Here is a 23,956-nt window from a genome sequence, read left to right as displayed (position 1 = left end):
GGATAGAAATGGGCTTTTGTATAACATCTCAAATGGGCTCAAACTTAGTCCAGTTTTAGGCATGTTATAAACTCTCATGAGTGCTATTGGTAGTAATTGGACCCAGGACTCAGATGTCTCCTGGCAAAGTTTTGCCAGGACTCACTTTAGGGTCTGGTTAGCTCTCCCTACCTTCTTGGAATGAAGGTAGTTCTTATTCCTAAAGCCTTTGCCACTCCCTGAGTTATTTCAGAGGTAAAAGAAGGTCCATCGTCATTCTGGAGAGACTGGAGTAGTTCAAATCTGGGGATGATTTCTTTAAGAAGAACCTTGATTATCTCAGTAGCCTTTTCTGAACAGGGAGGAAAGGCTTTAATCCAGCCTGTGAATGTATCAATTAGGACCAACATCTATTTAAATCCTCTACATGGTGGCATATGGATAAAGTCTAATTGCCAGTCCTCTCTAAGGTATATTCCTCTCCTCTGTACAGGTTCTAATAAAGGAGGCAGTTTGGGATTGCCCAGGTTGTTGTAGGCACAAAGTGGACAAGCTCTGCAGACCTGTTGGGTGGTTGTCATGTAGCATCTCTTTCCACATGGAAGGAATCATGAAATGTTTTTATAGCTTTCCACTGTATCCCTTGGGGAAGGAACAGTTTGTTTCTAAATACCTCTAGAGTCCCTTTTTTTTAATTCCTCCTTGTCCTGAGGCCCATTTAATCTTCCTGGGGAATATAAACTGGTTTTAATGGTTCCTCAGGAATTTGCCTATGAGCCTTTTGATTTCCCAAGGAGATTTTAAACATGTCTCTCTGATGTCCTTTACAGTGCATGACTACAACCTGTCTGGAAAGATGGACTGCCTCTAAAAGTTGCAGAATTTCCTGTCTGTGTTTTATAGATGATTGTTTATTTGTCAGTAAGCCTCTTTCCAGATTGTGACATGGGCATGTAGCACCAGAAAGGCATATCTGGAGTCTGTATAGATGTTTAACCTTCTGCCTTTTCCTGACATCAATGCTCAAGTAAGACCTACCATCTCTGCCTTTTGAGCAAAGGTTCCTAGGGAAAGAGGCTGAGCTTCAGTGACCTGTTGTGAGCTGACAGCTGCATAACCTGCCTTACAATGTCCTTCTTGGACAAAGCTGCTTCCATCAGAACCATGCCTCCTCACAATCTTGGAGGGGCATGTCACTGATGTCCTGCCTGCTTGCATAGGTCTGGGAGATTACTTGTTCATGTTGTGTCCAGTGGTGGGTCTCTGAGTGACCCTCTGCCTCTCTTCGGGTCCCTTCCCTCATTCCAGCAAAGAATGGAGAAATGAGGCTCTTAGCAGAAAATGAGGGAGTATAGTGCAGAACAAAAGTTTATTTAAAGTGTGGCAAACCCAAAGAAAGCAGAAGGAGAGCTATCTTAGCAGCAGAGTAGTGCTACAAGATAGGGGGCATCCCACTTGGGATGGCTGGCCTGGTGAGTATGAGATATGTCCACACTTACAGGGGCAAATTGTTTTGTTAATTAGTGTGGGCTGAGCCAATCAGGGTTTTAACCTTTGTTTATGGGAAGGAGGACTAGGTCAGCATACTGTTAATGTGAGTAACACTTTCCTAAAGGATACAGTAGGGTACATTTTTTTCAAACACATGATTCACAATAAGCATGTGATAATCTTATAATTATCTGCCACAGATAAGCATGTGATGATCTTACAGTTGTCATAAACATATGATGATTTTAGAATGTTAGTCATCCATATTTTGCCTTGGGTTTTTTATGTCCCTTTAATCTGTCCCTACATTCCCCCTCTGACTTGATCATCCTACTTTCGTAGGATGAGCGACAAGGCAATGATTGTTCTGCCTGCTTCTTGCTGGTAAGGGGTGATGTGAAAGACAGGTGATATTGGTTGAGGAGGGATGATCTGGGTGGCTGTGGTGGAAGGAGGCTGGTAGCTTCATGAGGTTCCATCTGTAGGACCATCTGCATGTTGATAGCACTGATGCTATATAGACACAAGTGTGAAACTGCAGGCTGTTAGCCCGGTTGTTTGCTGTGACACAAGGGTCATGTCTCCTCTACTTCTTAAAGGGCCTGGTCCTGTATCTAATCCTGACTAGGGGTCTCACCTGTCCCTACATTCCTCCCTCTGGAAACGACCATCCAACTGCTGTTGGGCTCAGGGGTGACAACCACTCTAGCTACTTATGGCTGAAAGGGGGGATCTGCTGAAGCAGTGGATGATGTCCATTGGGAAGTTGATTGTATGGACCATGGTAGAGGGCAGGAGATGGCTGGCTCCACCTGGAGGACCATCTGCATGATCACTTGGAGTTTGGTATCCCCTGGGTGAGAACAAACAAGCCCTATCAAGGGATTAAAGCACAGATGATGAAAGCATGAGCACTAGTATGGAAAGGACAATTGTAACCAGCTGGCTCTCAGATCTATCTCCCAGTGTGGCTGGAAACTGCCTGCAGGGGTTAGTGACATAAACCCCCTATTTATGTCTAGTCTATATTAATATAACTTTTATACATTTGGTTATACTTTTTTTTTGAGTGTTTAAGACCAAGTTAAAATGACACCAGTATTGGTCAAAATATCAAGGTCAGTTAAGGCTCTCCAGGGGTTTCTTTGGGACCTTGTGTAGAGCCTCTTAGCTCCTCTGTCAGTGTCAGAAGCCAGGATGGGTCATGGTCTTACTTGACCATGTGGCTTCTCATAGAAGCAAGGGAGACTTTTTTTCTGGTGACCCTCCTTTTTACCACACTGTATAGTGCTTGATTCTTGTTCTTTGGAGTCCAGCAATCTCCTTGCTCAGGAGGTTAAGTGACTTAACAAAGTTGTAGGATCTTGTAGAAAGGTGCCCTTCTGTCTTGGGTCCTTTTGACCTTGGAGGGCTGGGGCCAAAATATTGGCCGTCTTCCTAGCCCAATTATCTTTTTATCTCTGATCTCTAAACCTCAGTTGTTAAACACTCAGAAGGATTAGTTATATCTGCATTGTGATGGGAGCAGTAAATTTAATTTTATGATTTTCTTTAGATATTAGACACTTTGAAATAGATAACATGACCCAGGGAACTGTTACTTCTTATTAACCATGATTGTCTTAGAAGCTGAATCTCTGTAAAATGTTAACAGACAATTACAAAGTTTTATAGAGAAAACTTCAGATCATAACATTTTAGCATGATGACATTATTATATTAGAACCATTAGGTTTTGTTATTGTCTCTGCAAAATGTTTAAATGTTTAACTTAGTATAGAACAACCTTTTAGTCAGTCATAGTTATCTTTATCTAATCACAAAGTATTAAATGGCATAAAAAAGCTTTTACTCAATTTCATCATTTTTTAATAGAATGTCATTCAAAAAGAATGGGTCTGTCCATAGCAATAATGAATGTCATAAATCAAGTCAGAATTACCCAAGGAGGCAACTCCAGCCTGTTTTTTTGTTATTCGCTTGTCTAGGTAAACCTGCTAGTCATGTAAAAAAGCTCATGTCTAGCATTAATCTCAGAAAGAGAGTTAAAGCCTTTGTCTAAAAGCATCAGTTAGACTGGACATGAGAGGTGGGCTGGCTGTTGCCACTTGTATTTTAAAGTGTCTTTTTGGTCTCAGATTGTTACATTTTTAAATTTGACTGGCTGCCAAGAACTCTCTAATTGAGCCATACCTCCTGAGGATCTTGGAGGAGCAGGTCACTGATATCCTCCTGTCTGCTTGCATAGGTCTGGGAGACGTCTTGTTCACAAGAATGGCTAACCTTTGGGCCTGTAGGCATCAAAGAACCATAGTTAATAGTAGTACAAGTTTTTATAATAACCTCAGGGGTGTCTAAGAACATAACCTGATACTCCATATGCTGTTCCTCTTAGAGACAAGTAACCTTTTGTGTCCAGAATAGCTCTGACCTGATGGGGAATCAGAACTTCTAGTCTCTGTCCCAAAGTTAGCTTTGTAGCTTCTTCTGTTGGTACAGCTATCACGGCTATTGCTCTCAGGTAGGGTGGCCATCCAGCAGCCACTGCATTTAATTTCTTTAAGAAGTATGCCACTGGGTGGGGTTCTTATCCTAAGTCTTTGGGTCAAGATCCCCAAAGAAATTCGTCCCTTTTCTTATACATAGAGAAAGAAGGTTTTTGGTGTGTTTGTTTGTTTATTTGTTTGTTTTTTAAGTTAGGTATTCCCAGTGCTAGAGCCTGAGTAAGGGCATGCTTTATTTTTCTAAAGGCCATTGTCAGTTACTTTCGTCCATTCTAGGGGCACAGAGTCAGGGCCTTTTACTGCCTCATATAAAGACTTTACCATTAGTCCAAAATTACATAGCCAGATCCTACAAAAGCCTGCCATTCCCAGAAAGGAACAAAGCTATTATTTGGTAGATCTTGGAGGCCCAAGATCACAGATAGCCTGGATCCAGTTCCTAAATAGCTGTCATTTCCCAGGTGTAAGAATATATTCCAGATATTAACTTTTTAGAGGGATGTCTGACCCTTTTCTTTGGAGACTTTTTATATCCCTTCTTAGCAAAAAAGTTAAGAGTTGTACAGTGTTAAGGTTAGATAATTCCTGATTTGGACCGCAAACTAGAATATCATCTACATTCTGCAGGATGGTTACCTGTTCTAGCTTTAGGTTCCTCAAGTCTTTCTAGGGACCAAGCAAAAAAGTGAGAACTATCTCTAACCCCCTGTGGGAGAACTGTCCAAGTACATTGCTGTTTTTGTCTTGTAATGAGATTTTCCAATTCAGATGCAAACAGAAACTGAGAGTGTGGATGTAGAGAGATGGAGAAGAATGCATCTTTTAAATCTAAGACTGAGAACTAATTAGTATTACCTGGAATTTGGTAGAGAATTGTGTATGGATCTGCCACTAGAGGATGGGTTGGAATAACAGCCTGGTTAATGAAGCAGAGGTCTTGTACCATGCTATAGTCTCCTAAAGGGTTTATTACAGGGAGAATGGGAGTATTACAAAGGACTGACAAGTTTTTTAAAGGCTGTATTTGAGAAATCTGTCTATGAGAGCCTGGAGGCCTTTATGTGCCTCTTCCTTGATGGATACTGCTTTCTATTAGGAAATTGGCTGAAGTCTTTTAGTCTTATTAATTACTCGCATAGTTGAATTTGCCCTACCGAGCATTCCTTTGTACCATGCATCAGGATTTCCCTACTTTGGTCTGGAAGACCTAGTGTCATCTCAGCAAGTAAAATTCTTTTTGGCCTTAGCCAGAATTTGAGAATTGCCCCCAGTTTTGTTAATAAATTTCTTCCTAGTAAGGGAGTAGGACACTGTGAGACAACTAGAAACTCATAGTGAAACATTTGACCTTCAAAGCGACACATCAGAGGAGGAGTAAAGAATTTCTGACTAGGGGAGCCTTCAACCCCAACTATGGCTATAGACTTAGATGAGTTTTTCAGAGAAGAAAATCAAAACAGAATGAGCTGCCCCACCTCTATCTATAAGGAGTTGAATTGACTCATCCATCATGTCCAAGATTACTCAGGATTCCTCAGAGGAGATGGTTATGTCTGTGGACAGGGGCATTGCAGGTTCCCCTTGGGCTCCTCAGTTGTCCAAGAGGAAATGAGAGTTTTGGCTGGCTTAGCCCTTCTCTGGGAGCAGGGATGGTCAAACCTCCAGTGCCATGAGTCAGGCACATTAGCTGCCTTACGTATAGAACAGGGCTCAGGTGGAAGTTTGGTACAATCTTATGCCTGATGTCCAGTTCCTTTGCACCTGAAACAGGAACCCTTTTCTCAGATGTCCCTGGGTCTTTCCTCAGACCTGGGTGGGTTTAAAGCATTACCAATTGCAATAGCTATAATTTTAGCTTTTCTCTTTTGTCTCTCTTCTGGGTCACAGTTGTTGAACTCAGCAAAGGCCGTGTCCAGCCATTGGTCCATAGGTGTCTGTGGCCCCATCTAAAGTTTTTGTAGCCTATGCTGGATATCCGGGGCCAACTGACAAATGAGATGTCCCATTAGTGCCTCTCCTTTCTTGGAAGATGGGTCTATATTAGCATACTTGCAGAAGCCCTCTGCTAATTGGTTACAAAACAAAGCTGGATTTTCCTCTGCACCCTGTAAGATCCCACTGACTTTATCATAATTAATAGACTTTTTAATGTATCTTTTCATCCCCGTGATACGAGCAGCAGCATACTAGACATCATTTCTAGTCCAGACTGAGTATTATAGTCCCCGCTTGGCTCTGTTGAGGGGAGAATAGCCTCTCCAAGGTGGTTTCCTACCCTTTTTTAAAGCATATTGTTCATCTGCATATCTCCTAGCCTCTTGTAAGATTCTTTCTTTCATCTGAGGTACAGCAAATGGCCAATAGGAATTGGACATCTCACCATAAGTCAAAAGCAAGGGTCAAAGTTTGGAACCCATCTGCAGATTTACTAGGGTCTTCTGACAGTTGGCCTAATCATTTCTTGCACTGTTGGACATCTGCTATTGAAAAAGAAACCTGCACTTAAGTATTTCCTTCCACCTCTGGGACTTCTCCTAGGGGAAGGATAAGTTGTGAATTAGAGTAGCAAGAAGCACCACCTTGGGATCAACTTGCAGGGCTTAAAGCTGTCTGTGTGTACCCAGTGGGACTCCTCCCTGAGGAAGCTACTGAGGGAGCTGAGGAACGTTCGGGCAGTAGGCTCTAATGGAGTTCCCTGCTCACTTGCGGGGGATGGACCTGATTTATTGGTCTGAGGATTATAAGGGGGAGGTTGAGGTGACCTCCTAGTGTGTTTTTCCTCCCTAAATAGATCACCAAGGCCTAGATCCCCTTAAAACAGGGTCATCCAGGATCTTTGTCTTCCTCAGGGTCCATCCTAAGTACTATAGTTCTTGAGCATTCCCTTTGATAAAGAGTCACAAAGGCATTTCGCTCCACCTTTTATGTTCCAAACAGAAATGCTGTACCTGGAGAACAGTCTCATAATTTAAAGTCCATCCCGTACCCATCTTTTGTCAACTCTCAGTTCGTACTGAACCCAGACTGTATTGAAATAGTAGGTACATTGTTCTTGTTTTAAACTGTCAGGATCAAACCTGTCCCATTCATCAAGGATTCAGCCTAGTGGTGAAGTCAGTGGAATCTGTGTAGTGACAAGGTCTAATAGATTTCCCATCTGCTTGTCTTGGGACCTATAGAGAGAAGGAGACAGTTAGGCCTGCACGCCTAAAGGTGGCTTCCCACATGTAAGAAAGAGACTGGAAATAGTACAAGATGCCTCTTGTGAGACTTTTACACAAGACTGGATGGATGCCTCCCTCTGGACCTTAGGGCGATGGGTTCAAGAACACAGAAGCCCAGAAGAAAGCCCCCTGGGGACTTCTGTCTCCATATCAGGGACCCAATAACTCCTTAGGGACATGGGGGCTGGGCCATCTGTTGGCCTTGCCTAGTCCAAACTCCCATGAGGTAATAGCAGAACCTTCCCAAGCAAAGTTCTCTTAACCACTTAGTTGGACCCCTTAATGGCCCAACTTGTATTTATTCTAAGCCTCTTAATGGCTTACCTAGTATTTGAAGTCCCTTGATGACTGCTTAACCAGACTAAAACCATGTGAGAAGCCACTCTTGGATTTATTCTCATGGAAAAGGTACTAAGAACTGGGATGGCTGTTTTCATATATTCACAGTCACTTTAGTTAGGTTTTTAAATGTTAAATGTTGTTTTGTTCTGGCATCAGACATCAGTCTTTAACTTATCTGCATTTAAACAGAGAAACACAAAAGCTGGGTGGCACTGGCCTCAGGTAGGCTCTTGGAGTAGCTGAAACACTCAGTTTTGGCCAAAAGGCTTGGGCATTTTAAAACAGACAGGTTTTTTCCCCTCGTGTTCCCATTTCTCCCCTAGAGCAACAGTAAGATGGTCACACTCTACCCGGCATGGAGTAGGTGCTGTCTGCAGGGCTGCATCCCCACATGCACCCACATTTGCCTGGGCCACAGCCACGGTCCTCCAGTTATAGCTTCACCCCTCCTCAAAGGTTTGGCAGTAGCAAAGGCGACATGAGTTCTTAAAGGGATAGCATAAAGTTTTTCTTTTTGTATGGGAAGAAAGGAAAAGGTTCCTCACCCTGGTTTTCAGTAAGCCCATATGGTCTCCAAAATCAGAGGCTTAGCTCATAAGGCCAGTTATTTAAGAAAAGAAAAAAGGAAATAGAAAAAAAAAAAAGATGGCAGCAACCAGTAACGCACACCCATGTAAAAGTTACGCGTAGTCACACAAAAAGACAAGATGGCAGCTGGCCACGTGGCAAAGCAATATGGCTGCTGACCACATAGCAAGACACTCTCAACCAAAATACAAACTGAGAAAAAGCCTTTACAAATTTGAGGAAGAGGAGACCAGGCTAATTTAGCAAAATACACAAGAAACAAACATGCAGACAACAAGGCATACCCACGGAGTGAATGCAAGCAGCTAGAAAGACAAGCCTACATCCTTTCCCCCATCCCCACAGCCAGGTCAGGAAGACCCTCTCTGGTGCCCAAGAAGAGTCCCTGATTCTTGGCTTATGGGAGAGAGTGAGGAAAAGAAGTAGAGAAGAAAAAAAAGCCTTATGGAGAGAAACAAACATTGTACCTAACATGTATCTTACCTTGGTCCCTAGTACCTGAGCCTTTCTTGTAGCTGTCCACGCCAGCATGTTATCTCCTAGCTGGCCATGCCAAAATGTTGTTGGGTAGTTCCTTTAGAAATGGCTCACCAAGTAGAAGTATTCCAGGTCCTTCTTGCTTCAAACAAAGAATTGGACAAGACAAGCCAAAAATGGTGCCAAAAGTTTATTTAAAAAGTAAGGGTGAATGGGGTAAGAGAAGAACTAGAGCGAATTTGAGTTCTCTATAGAGCGAATTTGGGTTGAATAAAGAGAAGAAAAGATGAAAGCAAAATAAAAGTACATCCTACATCCAGGAGACAGAGGGGGGACTACCATGAAGAGTCATGCTCCTTGAGCATCTTGTCTCTTTTATGCCATCCACATCTTGTGGAGCCTATGAGAAGTTCCACGTACAGAGTCCTGAAAATTATTTGGCGCTGTCCTGGGATCTTGTCATTGACGGGTCCTGCCTATTTCCCCAGCCGCCTCTGCCATGCCCTGTCTCCTATATCAACCTGCCCCTTCCTCCTCCTCTTCTCTGTGTTTCTGTCGATGACCTCTTGCAGCCTTAACTCTTCTGGTTTTTCTCCTATATTTCATGTTTCCTAAAAGCATTGCTAGATTGCTAGTTCTTGGTGTTTTCAGGTTTGTTATTATCTGGAAAGCTGGCTTTTAACTCCCTTGCATCACTTCCTATATACATATTTGTCCCTTACCTCGCCTATCCCGATATAGTATCGACACATTTTGATTAAGTTCTTTTTTTAACTTTCTTCATTATATCAATCTTTTTTGCTGAATCAAACATTATAACAAGGTGACTTTTTTTTTTGGACATTTATTTTTAAAAACAAGTTTTTTTATTTGTACAAGTTTTTGGTCTTTGTCTCCCACATCCTCTAACAGTTCCGTAAAATGCCTCTGAATGCAATTTTCAGAAAGTAATCAATCCTCACCAGGTCATCTGATAGTTCTCCCCCAACTTCCCTCTGCCATCTGGGCTAGACTGGGTGCTTGCTGTTTGTTTGTTTGTCTGTTGAGGCAAAGTCTCACTATGTAGTTCAGGCTGGCTTTAACCTCACTGTGTAGCCCAGGGTGGCCTCAAATACACAACGATCTTCCTGCCTCAGCCTCCCGGGTGCGAGGATTACAGGCATGCACCACTACATCCGGCTAGACTGGGTGTTTTCAAGGCCTTCCCTAAAATTATCCTGGGAGGTCCTCATGTTTGCTGGATCCCAAACTGCTTTTGGGGGAGGGGTGCTTTTTAGTTTCTTACTTGTTTTGGTGTTGTACATCCTCAAGTAGAAAAGTGTATACAGAGATAAATGGCTTGGCTATCTGAAAATATCTTTATTTTTCCCTCACATCTGCCTAATAGTTTGATTTGATATCAACTTCTAGGTTAGGGGTCACTCTCCTTCATGATGTGGAATGCACTTTTCTTGTCTTGTAGTGCCCAGCATTGCTGCTGAGACATGCCATCAGTACTGATTCCCAAACCTTTGAATGAAACCTTTTAAAAAGTCTAGGGGCTGGGGATTTAGCTCAGTGGTTCCACCACCTGCCTTGCAAGCACAAGGACCGGAGTTAGATCTGTGGTACCAAAAAAAAAAAGTCTAGAAGCTATTTGTTTGTTTTCTTTTTGAGGCAGGGTCTCACTATGTAGTTCAGGCTGGCCTCGAACTTGCAGTGCTCCTCCTGCTTCAGCTTCCCTAGAGCTAGGATTATAGGCCACCACGTGTACCACCATGCACAGCTAAGTCTAGAAGCTTTTAGGATTCCCTCTCCCTCCCACCCTTATTTTTAAAATTTTGCAACTATATGTATTGGTCTGTTTTTATTTTGGAGGACACACATTGGGCCCTTTTAATCTAGAAACTCATGTCCTTGAGTACTTGAAATGTTCTTGTATTTCAGTGTTGTCTTGGTTCACAAACTTGATTCTTTCCACTGTTCTGGTCACAAATCGAGTTGGACTAGAACCAAATCAAATTCAATGGTTAGGTTCAAGGTTGACCTTATGGGGAAATTTGATTCAGTTCTTGTCCAGTTAGGTTTGTGACCAGAATTGTGGAAAGAATTGAGTTCGTGAACTGAGGCACTGTATTTATCTGATAATCTTCTCTTTTCTATTTTTTTCTTTCTGGACTCCTTAATATTCAATTGTTCCCTTCTTTATTTTCTAGTTTTTTACGGTTTGTTTGTTTGTTTCTTTGTATTTTCTGGGATGCATTGATTTATCTTCACCTTATCATCCTTCTATTGCATTTTGGATACTTTTCTATTGTATTTTTCATTTCTCGGACTTACTCCATTCCTTTATCCTACTCTTAGTTTAGGAGTACAATATCTTCTCTTATCTCTCTGAGGTTATCATTTACATGAATGTTATTTTTTCTTACGCGCTCTTTTTTTGTTTGGGTAGTCTTTAGAAAAATCTTCCTTCCATGTTAAAGATTTCCTTCAGACACGTTGGTTGTCTGCCATACATGGAGAAGACACAGAGGCCGCTGGGAAGGAGGGCGTGGGTAGGACTATCCATGTCCCCATGATGAGGGACTGGGTACACTCTTTCTGGGTGCTGTCCTCCATTGTTGGCTCCTGCAGTCATAGTTCTGGGGGATTCAGCATCCCAGAGAGCAGTCCTGTCTTTCCCTGGAAAGCATCAAGTCCGGTGCAGCATTCCAGCATCCAGACGGAAGGGTGTGGTGATGTCCCGCCCTTCACTGGGGAGGGTCACTGTCCCCTTTCTCTGTAAGCCCCTCTGCCTCCATCTGCATGTGGCATTCCTGGAGCTTCCTAGTTCACCCTCTCCCGAGAGTGACTTTGGTCCCAGTGGGTGGGAGAGTGGCAGTCATCTGGCCACACAGGCTTGGGGAGGTGTTGGTGAGGGCTGAGTTTCCTGAGAACACCCCACTGGGTCTCTGCCCTCAACCCTACTGGTCCCAAGACTCCCTGGGACTCCAGGCGCTGAGCCTTCCATATTCTCATTTCTCATGATTTGTCCCTGAAGGCACATGGCTGTCAGCTGTCCTCACTCCCAAGTCAGCAGCTGCTTGACTCTGCTTCCCAGCCACTAGGCTTATTGCCACTGCTGCCTCTCTTGTCCTTTGGCATGTGGATTTATCCCTTGTTTGTTCCTCAAGTGTGCAGAGTAGGGCTTCAGAAGGGAGCTGAGAGCGTCATCTGCTCAGTGTGCCATGGTTCTCTCAAGTCCACCCACTGTGGTTCAAGAAAGCAACTGCCTGGTCCACGAGGGAGGTGGGAGTAAGGACACTGACCTCCAGAGAAGAAGGATTGCTAAATCATGGGCTCGGATTGGAAACAGAGAAGAGATTAATTTGGCACTTAAAAACCTGGACTGTGGCCCAGACTCCTACCTGAGTTGGCAGACCCATTGCATTATCCTTTGAGCCTCAAAAAATGGGATAATGATGGGATTGCCTTGTGTGCTTGCTTGAGCATCAGTTGAGGAAACTGGCAGTGTTTAGCACAGTGCCTGCTGCATGGTAAACTTTCCGTATGTAGGGTTGCAGTTATTGCTGTTATTTTTCTACTATTACCAAGTGATAGATCAGTGGCCTGGAATGGGGAAGAGGATGTGTCTCCTCCCCCAGAGTGGGCAGAGAATGAGAGAATTGTTGGAAAATCAGAATAAGAGGCACCTCCCAAACACCCCTAGGGCTTGTTCCCAGCTGCCTCACCCAGGGTGCCACCCAGGACCCTGGCTCTGGGACAGACAGACAGACAGGGGTGTCTCTGTCCTTGGTCAGCTGCTGGAATGTGGAGAGACTTGGCCCAGGGCCTAGCTGAGGGCGGGAGGGGAAGATGAACGCCTGAGCCAGACAAGCAAGCCCAGCACCGAGAAGAGCCAGAGAGAGGCAGAAAGATGGAGATGCTCGCCCTACAGATCAAGAGGTCCTTGGGAAGGAGGTGCCATCTCCAGGTTTGTCACACCATCCTGGGGGTCAGGCAGCAGAGGGAAGGAAGAGAGTGCATTTGGAGGGCCACAGTGGCATCAGGGAAAAGTGGAACCTTCAGTCTCCTTCCTGGTGGTGGGACAGGAGCCAGGCCCTCCCCGCAAAAGGGTAGGGTGTTCAATGAGTGAGTCAGGCCCCATTTCCAGGGCCTGGGGGTCTGGGGCATGCAGGCCACCCGCCTTCCCAAGGGACCCAGCGCCCCAGGCTCTCTGCAGATAGATGGCTGCTCACTGGCTGCTTGGACCCAGACGTGATGAATCCACGCTCTCACCTTGCCTTGTCATAGTCACCATGGCCCCGGGGCCATGTCAGAGGACAGCGGAAAAGGATGCAGACATGGCGCTTCTCTGCAGCCTTCACCAACCTCAGGGGAGGCAGACAGATGACAATTCGGGTGACTAGTCCCATGGCAGGCAGTCCTTGTCAATGTCTAGGAAGACAGAGGGGGACACCAGCCTCCTCTGGGGTCAGGAGCCTCAGAGTTGCCTTCTGATGGCCAGTTAGGGAGCAGGACACTCTCAATGGGGCTCAAGGCCCAGCCCAAGGTGGACAAGAGAGCTGGGCAAGTGAAGAATCTTTGCAGGGTTGAAGAGGACTCCCCAGGCTAGTCCAACTCTCCTGGCCTGAAAAACCCAGAAGCCTTTTCAGGCTGGAAAATGCTTTAGAGACCCTGGTGAGAGGTCACATTGGTCCTGAGCCTCTGCTCAGACAGGAGGGGAACACACCCCCATGCCTCCCCTCAAGCTGTCTCATGCCATGTCCTGAACTTCTCCTGGGCCCAGGACAGCCCGAGCGTGTGAGGGAGGGGCACACAGGTCCTTTCCCAGGTGGTGGGCAGCTCTGTACCATCCCTAAAGTCCCCCAGTGTCCACTCTAACCTGGCCCCGCTATCACTGGAACAAGGAGGCCAAGGGGAGGCTGACAGCCATGGGAGCCTGGGTGTGTGTTACAGTGCAGAGCCCGGCAGGGAGCCAGCCAGAGGAAGGAAGGGCCGGCCACTGGCCACCGTGTGACTTCCCAAGTAGACACTGCTATTTATACTCGAGGGCTGGAGCTAGGCCTCCCCCATCAATGAGGACCTGGGGTGGCCCCAGGCCACAGCATCTTCCAGCACACTGGGATTGTGGGAATGGATGGAGGGTAAAGTTACCCTCTCTTGTGCACAGGAGCGGAACCTTCAGCCACTCAGCACCAGGTCCCTGCCAGGAAATGGGGCTGGAGGTGGCCGGGCAGCTGTCAGGTGGGGCCAAGTGTCCGTCCCAGGGAGAGGGTACCCCCCATCCACACCCACAATCCCACCATGCTAGAGGGAAGGAGGACGCCCAGACCAGGCTGCCCCTTCACTGCTAGCGGACCCTGTGCCTGTGTGCTGCCAGGGAGCCCGCAGGCTCAGCAAGCCCTTGGGAATATGTCCTTGTCCTCGCCAGACCTCGCTGCTGTGGTTGTTATCTGGTGTTTGGAGTGAAGCGTTTGAAGGTTGGCGGCCCAGGCAGGGGACAGCATGGGCCCAGCAGACAGGAAGGTGGTAGATGGCTCTGAGCCCTGTGATGGTAACAGACGATCATGGGTAGTCTGCCCGGGCTGTGAGGTCCCATCATGGCATGTGCTAAGCACTCAGGCCAGTCTGGTGTGGTCACCTAGGCACAGGCACATCCCACAGCAGCTGGCTGCCCATGCCCATTTAGAGGGTCCAACAGGAGATTCAGGGGGACCCTCAGGTCCCTGGCAGCAGTGTAGTCTCCAGGGATTGTTCACTGCTTGTGGTACAGCCTGGGGCCTCTCACCAGCCAGGGGCTGAGACCCACAGACAACGCACTGCCCGGGTCCATAGCTCCACCCTCTCAGCACAAGGATTCCTGGGTCTGAGCCCGCCAGCCCTGGCAGGGATGACGCTCCTTGTTTCCTTCCTCTCTCCCCCCCTCCCTCCCTCCCTCCCTCCCTCCCTCCGTCTCTCTCTTCTCTCCCTCTTCTCTCCCACCCTTTCCCTTCTTTTCTTGCTGCTTGCTTGCTTGCTGCAGTTTTGAGGATGGAACACAGAACATCACACATGTTAGCTGAGCACTCACCACTGAGGTGCCCCCCAGTCCTTTTTTATTGCATTTTGAGACAGGGTCTTACTAAATTGCCCAGGCTGATGTCGAGCTTGTGAACTTCCTGCCTCACCCTCCCAAGTGAACTAGGATGACAGGCATGCACCACCATGGCCAGCTTGACCTTGTTTCTTGACCCCAGCATCTCCCACAGCTTCACTACATCCTATGGGGTTTCCTCTTCCTTTCTTGGGCCAGACCCCAGGGTGCACTGCCCCGCCCCTCCTCTCTCTGTGACCCTACCCTGCTTGCCCCACCAGCACCCAGGATTCATCCTGCTCCCTGCCCTGGCACTGCCTGCCCTCAGCCTCCCAGACTCCCTGCCTGGCCGAGGCCCCGCATCCTTGTTGCCTTGTTGGCTCTGTCACTCAGTGTCTGCATGGCTCCCCCCTCCCAGCCACTGCTGCCCCAGGAAAGCCCAGGCCTCTGCAATCCCTCCAGAGCTGCCCACCTGCTGCGCATCTGGGTAGTCATACCTCTGACTCTGCCACAGTGGGGGCTTGTAATGGGCACAAGCTGCCACCAGGGAAGCTGGCTGCAGGGATAGGCAGCAGAGCCACCCCACAGTGGGGAAGTGAGCAGGTGGCCCAGCTGCTAGGACAGGGCTGCCTTGGGGACCAAGCCTTTCCCAGAGGAGCTCAAGCCCTGTTTGCCAGCCCTGCTGCAATGTTCTCCACTCACCGCCGCCCCCAGCTCCCGGGTTCAGGTGAGGGATGCAAGCTGCAGAAGCTCAGAGCAGGGCCACCCAAAGGTGCTGGGCTGCACGCTGAGGAGGGGCTTCACCCACAAGGCCAAGTGTGATGGGCAACAGCTCCACCGCTGGCACTGTTTAACCAGGTGATAGTGTCCAAAGGGGAGCGGGGAGAGGCCCGTAGGGCCAGGCTGGGGCCGGGGGGAGCTCAGGGCTTTGTGCCTTTCGCACCTCTCTGCCCTCCCAGCCCCACCAAGGCCTTTCCCACAGCCCCATGTGCTGTCCTCCTGCCCCTGGGCCAGTCACCACTCAAGCCTTCCTCCTGTCCCACCTCCAGCCGTGGGTGGGGCATGTGCCTGGATGACCACCCAACCACTGATGTCATCGACTTCCCCTCTGTGCCGCCCGGGGTCCTGTACGATGTGGACCACCAGTGCCGCCTCCAGTACGGGGCCAATTCCATCTTCTGTGAGGACGTGGACGTGAGTGTAGCAGGGGACAGGAGGGTGCAGGGATGATCATCAGCAGTTGGGGATGCGGCCAGGGAGAAGCCCCGCTTGCCCTCCTCCTCAGAGCGCCCCAGACAGTGGCCCATGGGAAGGGCCTGGGGCGGACTCTGGGTCAACCATCCCCGAACGGTGGGGCCATGGGTGCCTTCCTCAGCCTGCCACTGGCTTTGCACTCTGAGGTCCTGGGGCAGACTGTGTGATGTCTCGGCCACGGCCTGTGATAGACATCTGACTTCTCAGGGTTCCTCCCAGAGGACAGGCGGGGCTGAGGTGTGCACCATGTGGTCCAGATGTGGGGGAGACAGGGAAGACAGGGCACCTCCGGGGTGCAGACCCCCATGGTGTGCCCGCCCACGGAGCAGTGTCCAAGGGGCCCTTGGGGACAGCAAGGGAGGTGAGTGTGTGGTAGCCCTAGGACAGGGGTGAAGGTGTGACGCTGCCTCCTCCCTACAGAATGTCTGCCACACTCTCTGGTGCTCCGTGGGATTGACGTGTCACTCCAAGCTGGACCCTGCTGTGGACGGCACCAAGTGCGGGCATGGCAAGGTAGGGGATGGTCGTCCGTCCCCCAAGCTGTCGGGAGAGAGCTGACTTTCCCTGGGCCACTGCTCTTGGGTCACCCCTGCCTCACGGTCCAGCAGACCCCTACCCCTCTCTGGCCCAAGCATGCAAGACAGAGGGCTTGGGGACAGGGCCTGATGCCATGATTCTCTAAGGCACCTTCCCTCAGTCACAAGTGGGCTCCCTCTCATCCTTGCCCAGCCTGACCCTGGTCCTGGAACAGGCACAACCATGGGGGCCTCTCACACCTTCCATCTTTCCCCACTGTCCACCCACTTTATTCTCACTAGCAAGAGGATGACTGATGGGTGTGGGGGGTTGCTGTGTCCCCATCTGTCTTGGCAGTGGTGTTTTAATGGGGACTGCGTCCCTATGGGTTTCCGGCCTGAGCCCGTGGATGGCGGCTGGTCCGACTGGAGCGCCTGGTCCGTCTGCTCACGGAGCTGTGGAATAGGTGTGCAGAGTACTGAGCGGTGGTGCACACAGCCTGAGTGAGTGGGGGCATGGGTGCCTGGGGTTGAAGGACTGGGCAGACTCTGAAGGCTGGCAGGGTCCCAGTGGTGATCCCATTGCTGAGAAATTGGGACAATGCATCAGATGCCACAGGGGCACCTGGCTGGAGAGCGGTTGGAGAGGGCAGTGGTCAGCACTTGGCCAATAGACCTTAGAGAGACCAGGGCTCAGGTCTGCTCCACCCCGAAGTAGAGGGCCTTCTCCAAGCCTGTTTCCCTGGATTTGTCCACCTGGTATAAAGTAGCTCTCAGGGTGAATCCCATAGACCATATGGGTGCAGCTAGTGTGTGGTGAGCATTCAGCAGGCACCCTCAGTGCACCAGCCGTGCCATGTGGGTCTGGGATGGGGCTGCTGCAGGAAGGGCTGGCTGTGTGGCCTGCGGTGAGTGGTGGCCCCTCCTTGGACTGTTTCCCCTCTGAAGACATCAGTGAGAAGCCAGTGTGGCACAGGCCCAGCAATGTGGCAGCTGGGCCAGCGGGATTCAGAACCCCCTCCTGCAGACACACCCTGCCATGCCCCCTCCTCTGCCAGAGTGGGCTGGACCCTGGCCTAGAGGAGTGGAGGTGGGCATGGTCCCCAGGCATGGATGCACCCTGAGGGAAGGCTAGGGTGCTGGGTCTTGGGCACCAGTGCCGGCCATGTCCACTGTGCCCCAGCCTCTCACAGCTCCCCCCGCCCCAGAGCAGCCCCAGCCCCTTTTATAGAGAGGAACCTGAGACGGCCCAGGCGTCCTGCAGCTGCTCTCTGTTGAATCCTCACCAACAGGGTAGAGATGGGGGCTGCCTGGCCCGGGAGGAGGGGTCAAGCCCTGCAAGACCCTGAGCATGGCCCACCCACTCTTCACAGGCCCAAGTACAAGGGCAGGTTCTGCGTGGGCGAGCGCAGGCGCGTGCGCCTCTGCAGCCTGCAGGCCTGCCCTCAAGGCCAGCCTTCCTTCCGCCATGTCCAGTGCAGCCACTTCGACTCCAAGCCCTACAAGGGCCAGCTGCACACATGGATACCCGTGTTCGACTATGGTGAGTCCTCCACCCTGGGGACACTGAGGCCCTAGCGCTGGGGACATGTGGGTCTCAGTTCCTCAGTGATGCAGGCGGGTGGCCCGGTCATCACCCCTGCTGTCCCCAGGGTCCCACCCCTCCTAGCACCACATGTGGCCACTTGCCCGCCCACAGCCTCTCAGCCTGTCATGGGCGCATGTCAAGGAGGGGTCTTCCTGCCGGGCTCGTGACCCTAGCCTGATGAGTCCCCCTTCCGCAGGAAACCCCTGTGAGCTGAACTGCCAGCCCTCCACCGAGCACTTTTCCGAGAAGCTGCGTGACGCTGTGATTGACGGCACCCCCTGCTACAAGGATCAGACCATCCGTGACCTCTGCATCAACGGAATCTGTAAGGTGCGCTTGGACAGTGAGAGCAGTGCCCAGCACCACCTGCACCCAGCCCCCTGGAGAGCTCCAGCTGCTCCTCTGGGTTCTTCCTGGCCCCATTACCCCAGGCTGCACCCTTGGGAGTCCTCGCCTCTCCCCTCATGACCTCAAAGGCAAAGCCCTCCGTCACCCAGCACTGCAGAACCACCAAGTCGGCCTCCCCCGGCCTCCCTACCTGGGCTCCCAGCTGTCTGCCTTCAGTGGCAGCCAGCCCAGCACAGCCCTAGCTGGGAACCAGAGCCCAGACAGTATTCATCCTCTTGCTGGCTGGAGGAGTCCGGGCAACAGTTTCCTCCACCATGGGAAGGGTTAGAAAGTGGTACAGGCCTTGAGCTGACAGAGGAAGCACTGTGCTTGGTAACAATTCTTAGTCTCACTTTGGAGCCCAGCCACCTCTTGCCCCTGCTTCTTTTGCTCTGTGCCACTGGTGTGGCGTCCTGGCCTCAGGAGGCTGGCTGCCCGTGCTGGGCCGCGGGCCTCGACAGTGAGCCTAGGAACCCCGTGTGCCCGCTCCCCACCCACCTCTACCATGCTAAGGCTCACCACATGCCCCCAAGGCATGGGCTGGCCCTGCTTCACCTCTAGGGAATCAGCTCAGAGGGGTCGGATTGCACAGTGGGTGGGCAAAGTCCCAAGGGAGGATCGGTGCCCAGCACCAGGCCTTGGCTCCCACCCGCTGTTGCAGAGCGTGGGTTGTGACTTCGAGATTGACTCGGGTGCTGTGGAGGACCGCTGCGGAGTGTGCCATGGCAACGGCTCCACCTGCCACACTGTGAGCGGCACCTTCGATACGGCGGAGGGCCAGGGTACGGACGGGGCCGCCGTGGGGGCTGCACTTGACCAGGGGCCTCTCCCCCACTGCTGGCCCTGCTCTCGGCCCCTACAGTCCCCCCAGACTGGAGAGTCTTGGGGTGGGGGGGTCCTCCTGTCCCAGGGGCCCCAGGCCGGCCAGGTAAGCCTGGGTATGGTCCCAGTCCCTGCAGAAGGTGCCGTCTACCTATGCAGAGATGGAGGCCACCCCAGCTCCGTGCCTCCCCTTCGGGCCCCACTGCTTAAGTGCAACCCTGAGAGAGGTGATGGGGCACCCACAGTCTGACAGGGTGACAGCCTTCACCGTGACGGATCAGCGTAGGGATGTTCAGAGGGTGGTGGGAGCTTTCAGGGCAGAGGCCCCGTCCCGGGAGGGTGGGAGGACTTCCTGTGGGAGGCGGACACAGCTGAATGAGGAGGGACCCAGGCGAGGTGGTGAGTGCAGTGAGGAAGGCTGTTCGAAGCCTGGGGCAGGAGCACGTGTGCGCGGCCTTGCCCAGGCCCCAGGAGGCAGGCCGGCTTGGGGCCTTGAATGCCAGGCCTGTAGCTTAGCTTTCTTCCTGGAGGGGCAGCATGGCCTGGTGGTTACCACACAGCCCCCGTGCCTGCTTCCTATTCCAGCAGCAGTGTTGTCCAGGCTGCCTACCCTCTCACGTCCCAGACTCCGCAGCTACGAAGTGGGGGTGATGATGGTGGCCTGTGACGGGCTTGTCTCCCCGAGCTTACACAGTTGAGTCCTAGGAGTCACCCAGCCAGCTGTAAGGGGCTCCTTACCCAAAGAGCAGCAGGCCTGTGGGGAGGAGGGAGCTGAACTGGAAGGAAGGCCCGGGAGTTTTAAAAGACTTTGCAGGCCTGGAATGTAGGGCATGTACCCAGCTGGTGACAGTGAGACTAACAGAGGCCCCCAGGAGAGGATGATGGGCATGGGCCACGGAGGCAAGGTTTGTGGGCCTTGGGAGCCTCTGGTGACCTGGGATAGACCTGGCATCCGCCTTAGGGGAGCTCAAGCTTGAGCTAACAGTGGGGCTGTAGGGAAGGGCCAGGGCCGGCCAGCCTCCCACCTGGTGGCCTGTGCATACCCCCGACCAACAGGGTACGTGGACGTGGGGCTGATCCCCACTGGAGCTCGTGACATCCACATTGAGGAGGTGGCCGAGGCCGCCAATTTCCTGGCCCTGCGCAGCCACGAGGACCCGGACGAGTACTTCCTCAACGGTGGCTGGATCATCCAGTGGAGTGGGGATTACCAGGTGGCGGGCACCACCTTCACCTACACCCGCACAGGCGACAGAGAGAACCTCACCTCCCCGGGCCCCACCAGTGAGCCTGTCTGGATCCAGGTGCTGCGTCCCGGGGTCTGTCGGGGGTTGCAGAGGTGGGATCCCCCACCCCACCCCACCGCCCGGCCCGCCAAGGCAGGGTGTGGTCCTGGGGGAATGAGTCTGAGGTGGCACACAGCTGGCTCTGGGTGGGGCCCTGTTGCTAAGCCCTCTGCCTCAGTTTCCCCAATGCTGAAGTGGCACCATAGAGTAGCCCCAGTTGGCAGATGGAGGGGTGCTCACAGGGCTCCCCGACCTGTCCCAGCTGCTGTTCCAGGAGTACAACCCTGGGGTGCGCTACGAGTACACAATCCACAGAGAAACTGAGAACCTCAGTGTGGTGCCGCCACCTGAATTCTTCTGGCACCACGGGCCTTGGAGCGAGTGCACAGTCACCTGCGGCACAGGTGGGATGGGGCAGGCAGAGCCACCGCCTGGCTGATGCTGGCTGACCTGAGGTCTGGACACAGGCCGAGCCCACACCTCGGCCAAACATGACCCTCACACAGGCTTCAGGGAAGTTGTACAGTCACTCCCACCACACAAACGAGCTCCTGGGCCTCACCCAGAACCCTCCACAATCTACCTACCACCTATCCCAGGGCATCTGGCATGGGGGCTGCACCACAGGGAGGGGGAGGAGGGGGAAGCAGCCCCTAATCCTGACACAGGCAGGCCCTGTTCTAGGGGTGCCTGGCCTTGGGGTGCAGGGACAGCCTGGGCAGGGGCTCACCCATGTGAATCCCCAGGTGTGCAGAGGCAGATCGTGTACTGTGTGGAGAAGCAGGCAGGGCTGGTGGATGAGAGACACTGTGACCCCCTGGCCCGGCCTGATGACAGCCACAGGCCCTGCAGTGAGGAGCCCTGCCCCGCCCGGTGAGCTGCCCACCAGCTCCTGCTGTTCTGATTCCAGGAGGAAAGACCAGGCTCACAACTGAAGCCCCTGTTGTCCCTGGTCCTGGCTTGGGTTTTGGGTGGCCCTAGGCAGGCAGCTTTGCTCTAGACACCCCAGTCACTCCTCTTTGGGACCCTGGGTGTGGAAAGAGGCCTCAGGCCTTGCACAGGTTCACTGGGGAGGGCAGCAGGGATGAAAGAGCCATGTCCTGTCACCAGGCTTCAGGGACACAGATCCACCTAGGCTTGGAGCTCTGGGGACTCATCCTCTGGACCCCAGGGCTGGCTTTCCCCACTCAAGAGTCTGCCAACGCCCATCCCATAGCATGCTGATGCCACCCTATGCCCTCAACAGGTGGTGGGCTGGGGAGTGGCAGCACTGCTCCCGCTCCTGTGGTTCCAAAGGTGTCTCCCGCCGGGCTGTGCTCTGCCTCCAGAGTGTGGGGATGGAGGAGCAGAGTGCCCTGGACCTTTCCGCCTGCGAGCACCTTCCTCGACCCCCCGCCGAAACCCCTTGTTACCCCAATGTGCCCTGCCCAGCCACCTGGGCTGTGGGCAACTGGTCTCAGGTGAGTGGGGGCAGTAGGAGCCTGCCCTGGATGGGAGGCAGAGGACCTGTGAGAACCCTCATTGCCTGGGCCCCAGGGTGGTGCGGGAGGTCGGGGCACTCAGGGCTGTGTGCCTACCCTGAAGCCTTAGCCACAGACAGTGGGCAGTGTGTGGTACCCACCATGCCTGTGTCCTCTGGCAGCGCTCTGCTGCCCCCAGCCCTCACCATGGCCTCCCCACAGTGCTCAGTGACATGTGGGAATGGCACTCGGCAACGAATTACCATCTGTACCAATGACACGGACCTCCCCTGTGATGAGGCCAACCGGCCAGCAACTGAGGCCTCCTGCGCCCTGCAGCCCTGCCAGAACATGCTGGTCCCCGAGGCCTCTGGCAGTGGTGCCACCAGCCCCGAGCTCTTCAATGAGGTCGACTTCTTCTCAAACTCCCTGGCTGAACACCCCCTGCCCAACTCCACGCCTGAGTCAGACAGCATCAGCAATCGCATTGAGGACCTGAACCCACCTGGGCCCGTGTGGGTGGATGACTTCTACTACGACTATAACTTCATCAATTTCCACGAGGACTTGTCTTATGGAACCCCTGAGGAGCCCAACCTAGACCTGGTGGAACAGATGCCTCCACCCCAGAGCAGCCCTGCTGAGCACCCCATGGAGTCCCCCAGAGCTGAGGAGGGGGCAGAGCAGGGAGCTGGCCACCTCTCACCCCCGCCCTTGCAGCAGCTCCCCGGGAGCCTGCTAGTCCCTTCCCTGTCTGAGGAAGATGCCCCCATGGCTGCCCCTGATGTTGGGCTCCCTATTTCGGTCACAAGCACAGAGATACCCACTGCCCCTGTGAGCCCCAACAAGCTCCTAGTGAGGGAGGACAGCCAAAGCCAGCCACCCCTGCCACACTGGGACGGGACCAATGACATCTCCAAGGACAGGGAAGAGACTGCAGGCTACAGAGCACCCCACCTGCCCCAAGGCCCTGGCTCCATGCAACCCCCTTGGCCCCCTGTCCACCCCACCCCCAACTTTCCTGATCCGAATGTGCTGCTGCAGACAACAAGGACCATGACCTGGGACCCCACACTGGAGAGGGACCCACGCAGGAAGATGTGGCCCACAGCAGGGGTGGCTACTCCCTCTCCTCTTAACACCACCCCTGTGCCCAGGAGCTGGGACCAGGACAGCCCCCTGACAGTGACAGGGACCATCCCTCCAACCGATGAGGAGAGCCGCCCCTCAGACCCACCCGCCGGGAATGCCAGCTGGCAAGTGGGGAACTGGAGCCAGGCAAGTGGTGCAGAGCTAGGCTGGGTTCCTGTCCATCTGCTCCCAGGTGGACAGAGATGCATGCTGCATGGAGGCTGAGGCAAGCAAAGCCTTGCCCCAACCTGGGGCAGGTTTCTCCTCTGAGCAGTGACATGGAGGAGGACCCCATGTGTCCCAAGAGGCCCGTTCCCGAGCAACATGGGGCTGTGAGGATGGCAGCAGCAGGCACCAAGAAATGCATGCTCGCATGCCCTCAGGGACAGGGAGCTCACCTCCAGCTATGGTGTGGGAGGGGGGAATCTACAGATTTGCCACCTGGCAGTCTCCTCAGTGGCTCCACTGCTTTGTCAGGAACCCACAGAGGATGGGAAGGAGCTGGCCTGAGCGCCCTCCCGGGTCCCCAGGTTTGTCACTGCAAGAGAAACAAGGGCCTGTTCAGGCCCCCAGCCTTAGGGAGAGAGGGACAGGCTGGAGCCTAGAGCTGGCTTTGCCTGGGGTTTCTAGCGAGTGGGCTGCCAGGACCAGGACCAGGACCCGGACCCGGACTACTTTCTTAGAGTCTAAGATCAACAAGCCCTGTCAGTGGGGCGGGGCCCTGCAGGTCCCTCGTGGGCAGGGTGGGTGGCAGGATTCTGCCTCTTTCTCAACATCTCCCTAGGTGAAGGGTGGAGGAGTCCATCTTGCAGATAAGGGAACCAGGGCCCAGGTGAGGGGCCTATTGTGG

General features: G+C 52.4%; 1 protein-coding gene across 1 annotated transcript in view; it reads left to right on the top strand.

The window, feature by feature from the left end:
- Adamts7 (ADAM metallopeptidase with thrombospondin type 1 motif 7) overlaps nt 1-23,956 on the top strand; it is a 50,535-nt gene that overhangs the window by 18,904 nt on the left and 7,675 nt on the right. Inside the window, 11 exon segments of the mRNA XM_087210296.1 lie at nt 15,713-15,857; nt 16,338-16,430; nt 16,791-16,936; nt 17,806-17,975; nt 18,217-18,350; nt 19,069-19,189; nt 20,286-20,533; nt 20,778-20,919; nt 21,262-21,388; nt 21,762-21,975; nt 22,198-23,253. Coding sequence (XP_087066422.1) covers nt 15,713-15,857; nt 16,338-16,430; nt 16,791-16,936; nt 17,806-17,975; nt 18,217-18,350; nt 19,069-19,189; nt 20,286-20,533; nt 20,778-20,919; nt 21,262-21,388; nt 21,762-21,975; nt 22,198-23,253 — 2,596 coding nt within the window.

Source organism: Heterocephalus glaber, unplaced genomic scaffold (assembly GCF_053883595.1).
Source record: "Heterocephalus glaber isolate CG9 unplaced genomic scaffold, H.glaber_assembly_v1.0 deba00001140, whole genome shotgun sequence".
Lineage (NCBI taxonomy): Eukaryota > Metazoa > Chordata > Mammalia > Rodentia > Bathyergidae > Heterocephalus > Heterocephalus glaber.
This window is presented reverse-complemented; position numbering and strand designations above follow the sequence as displayed.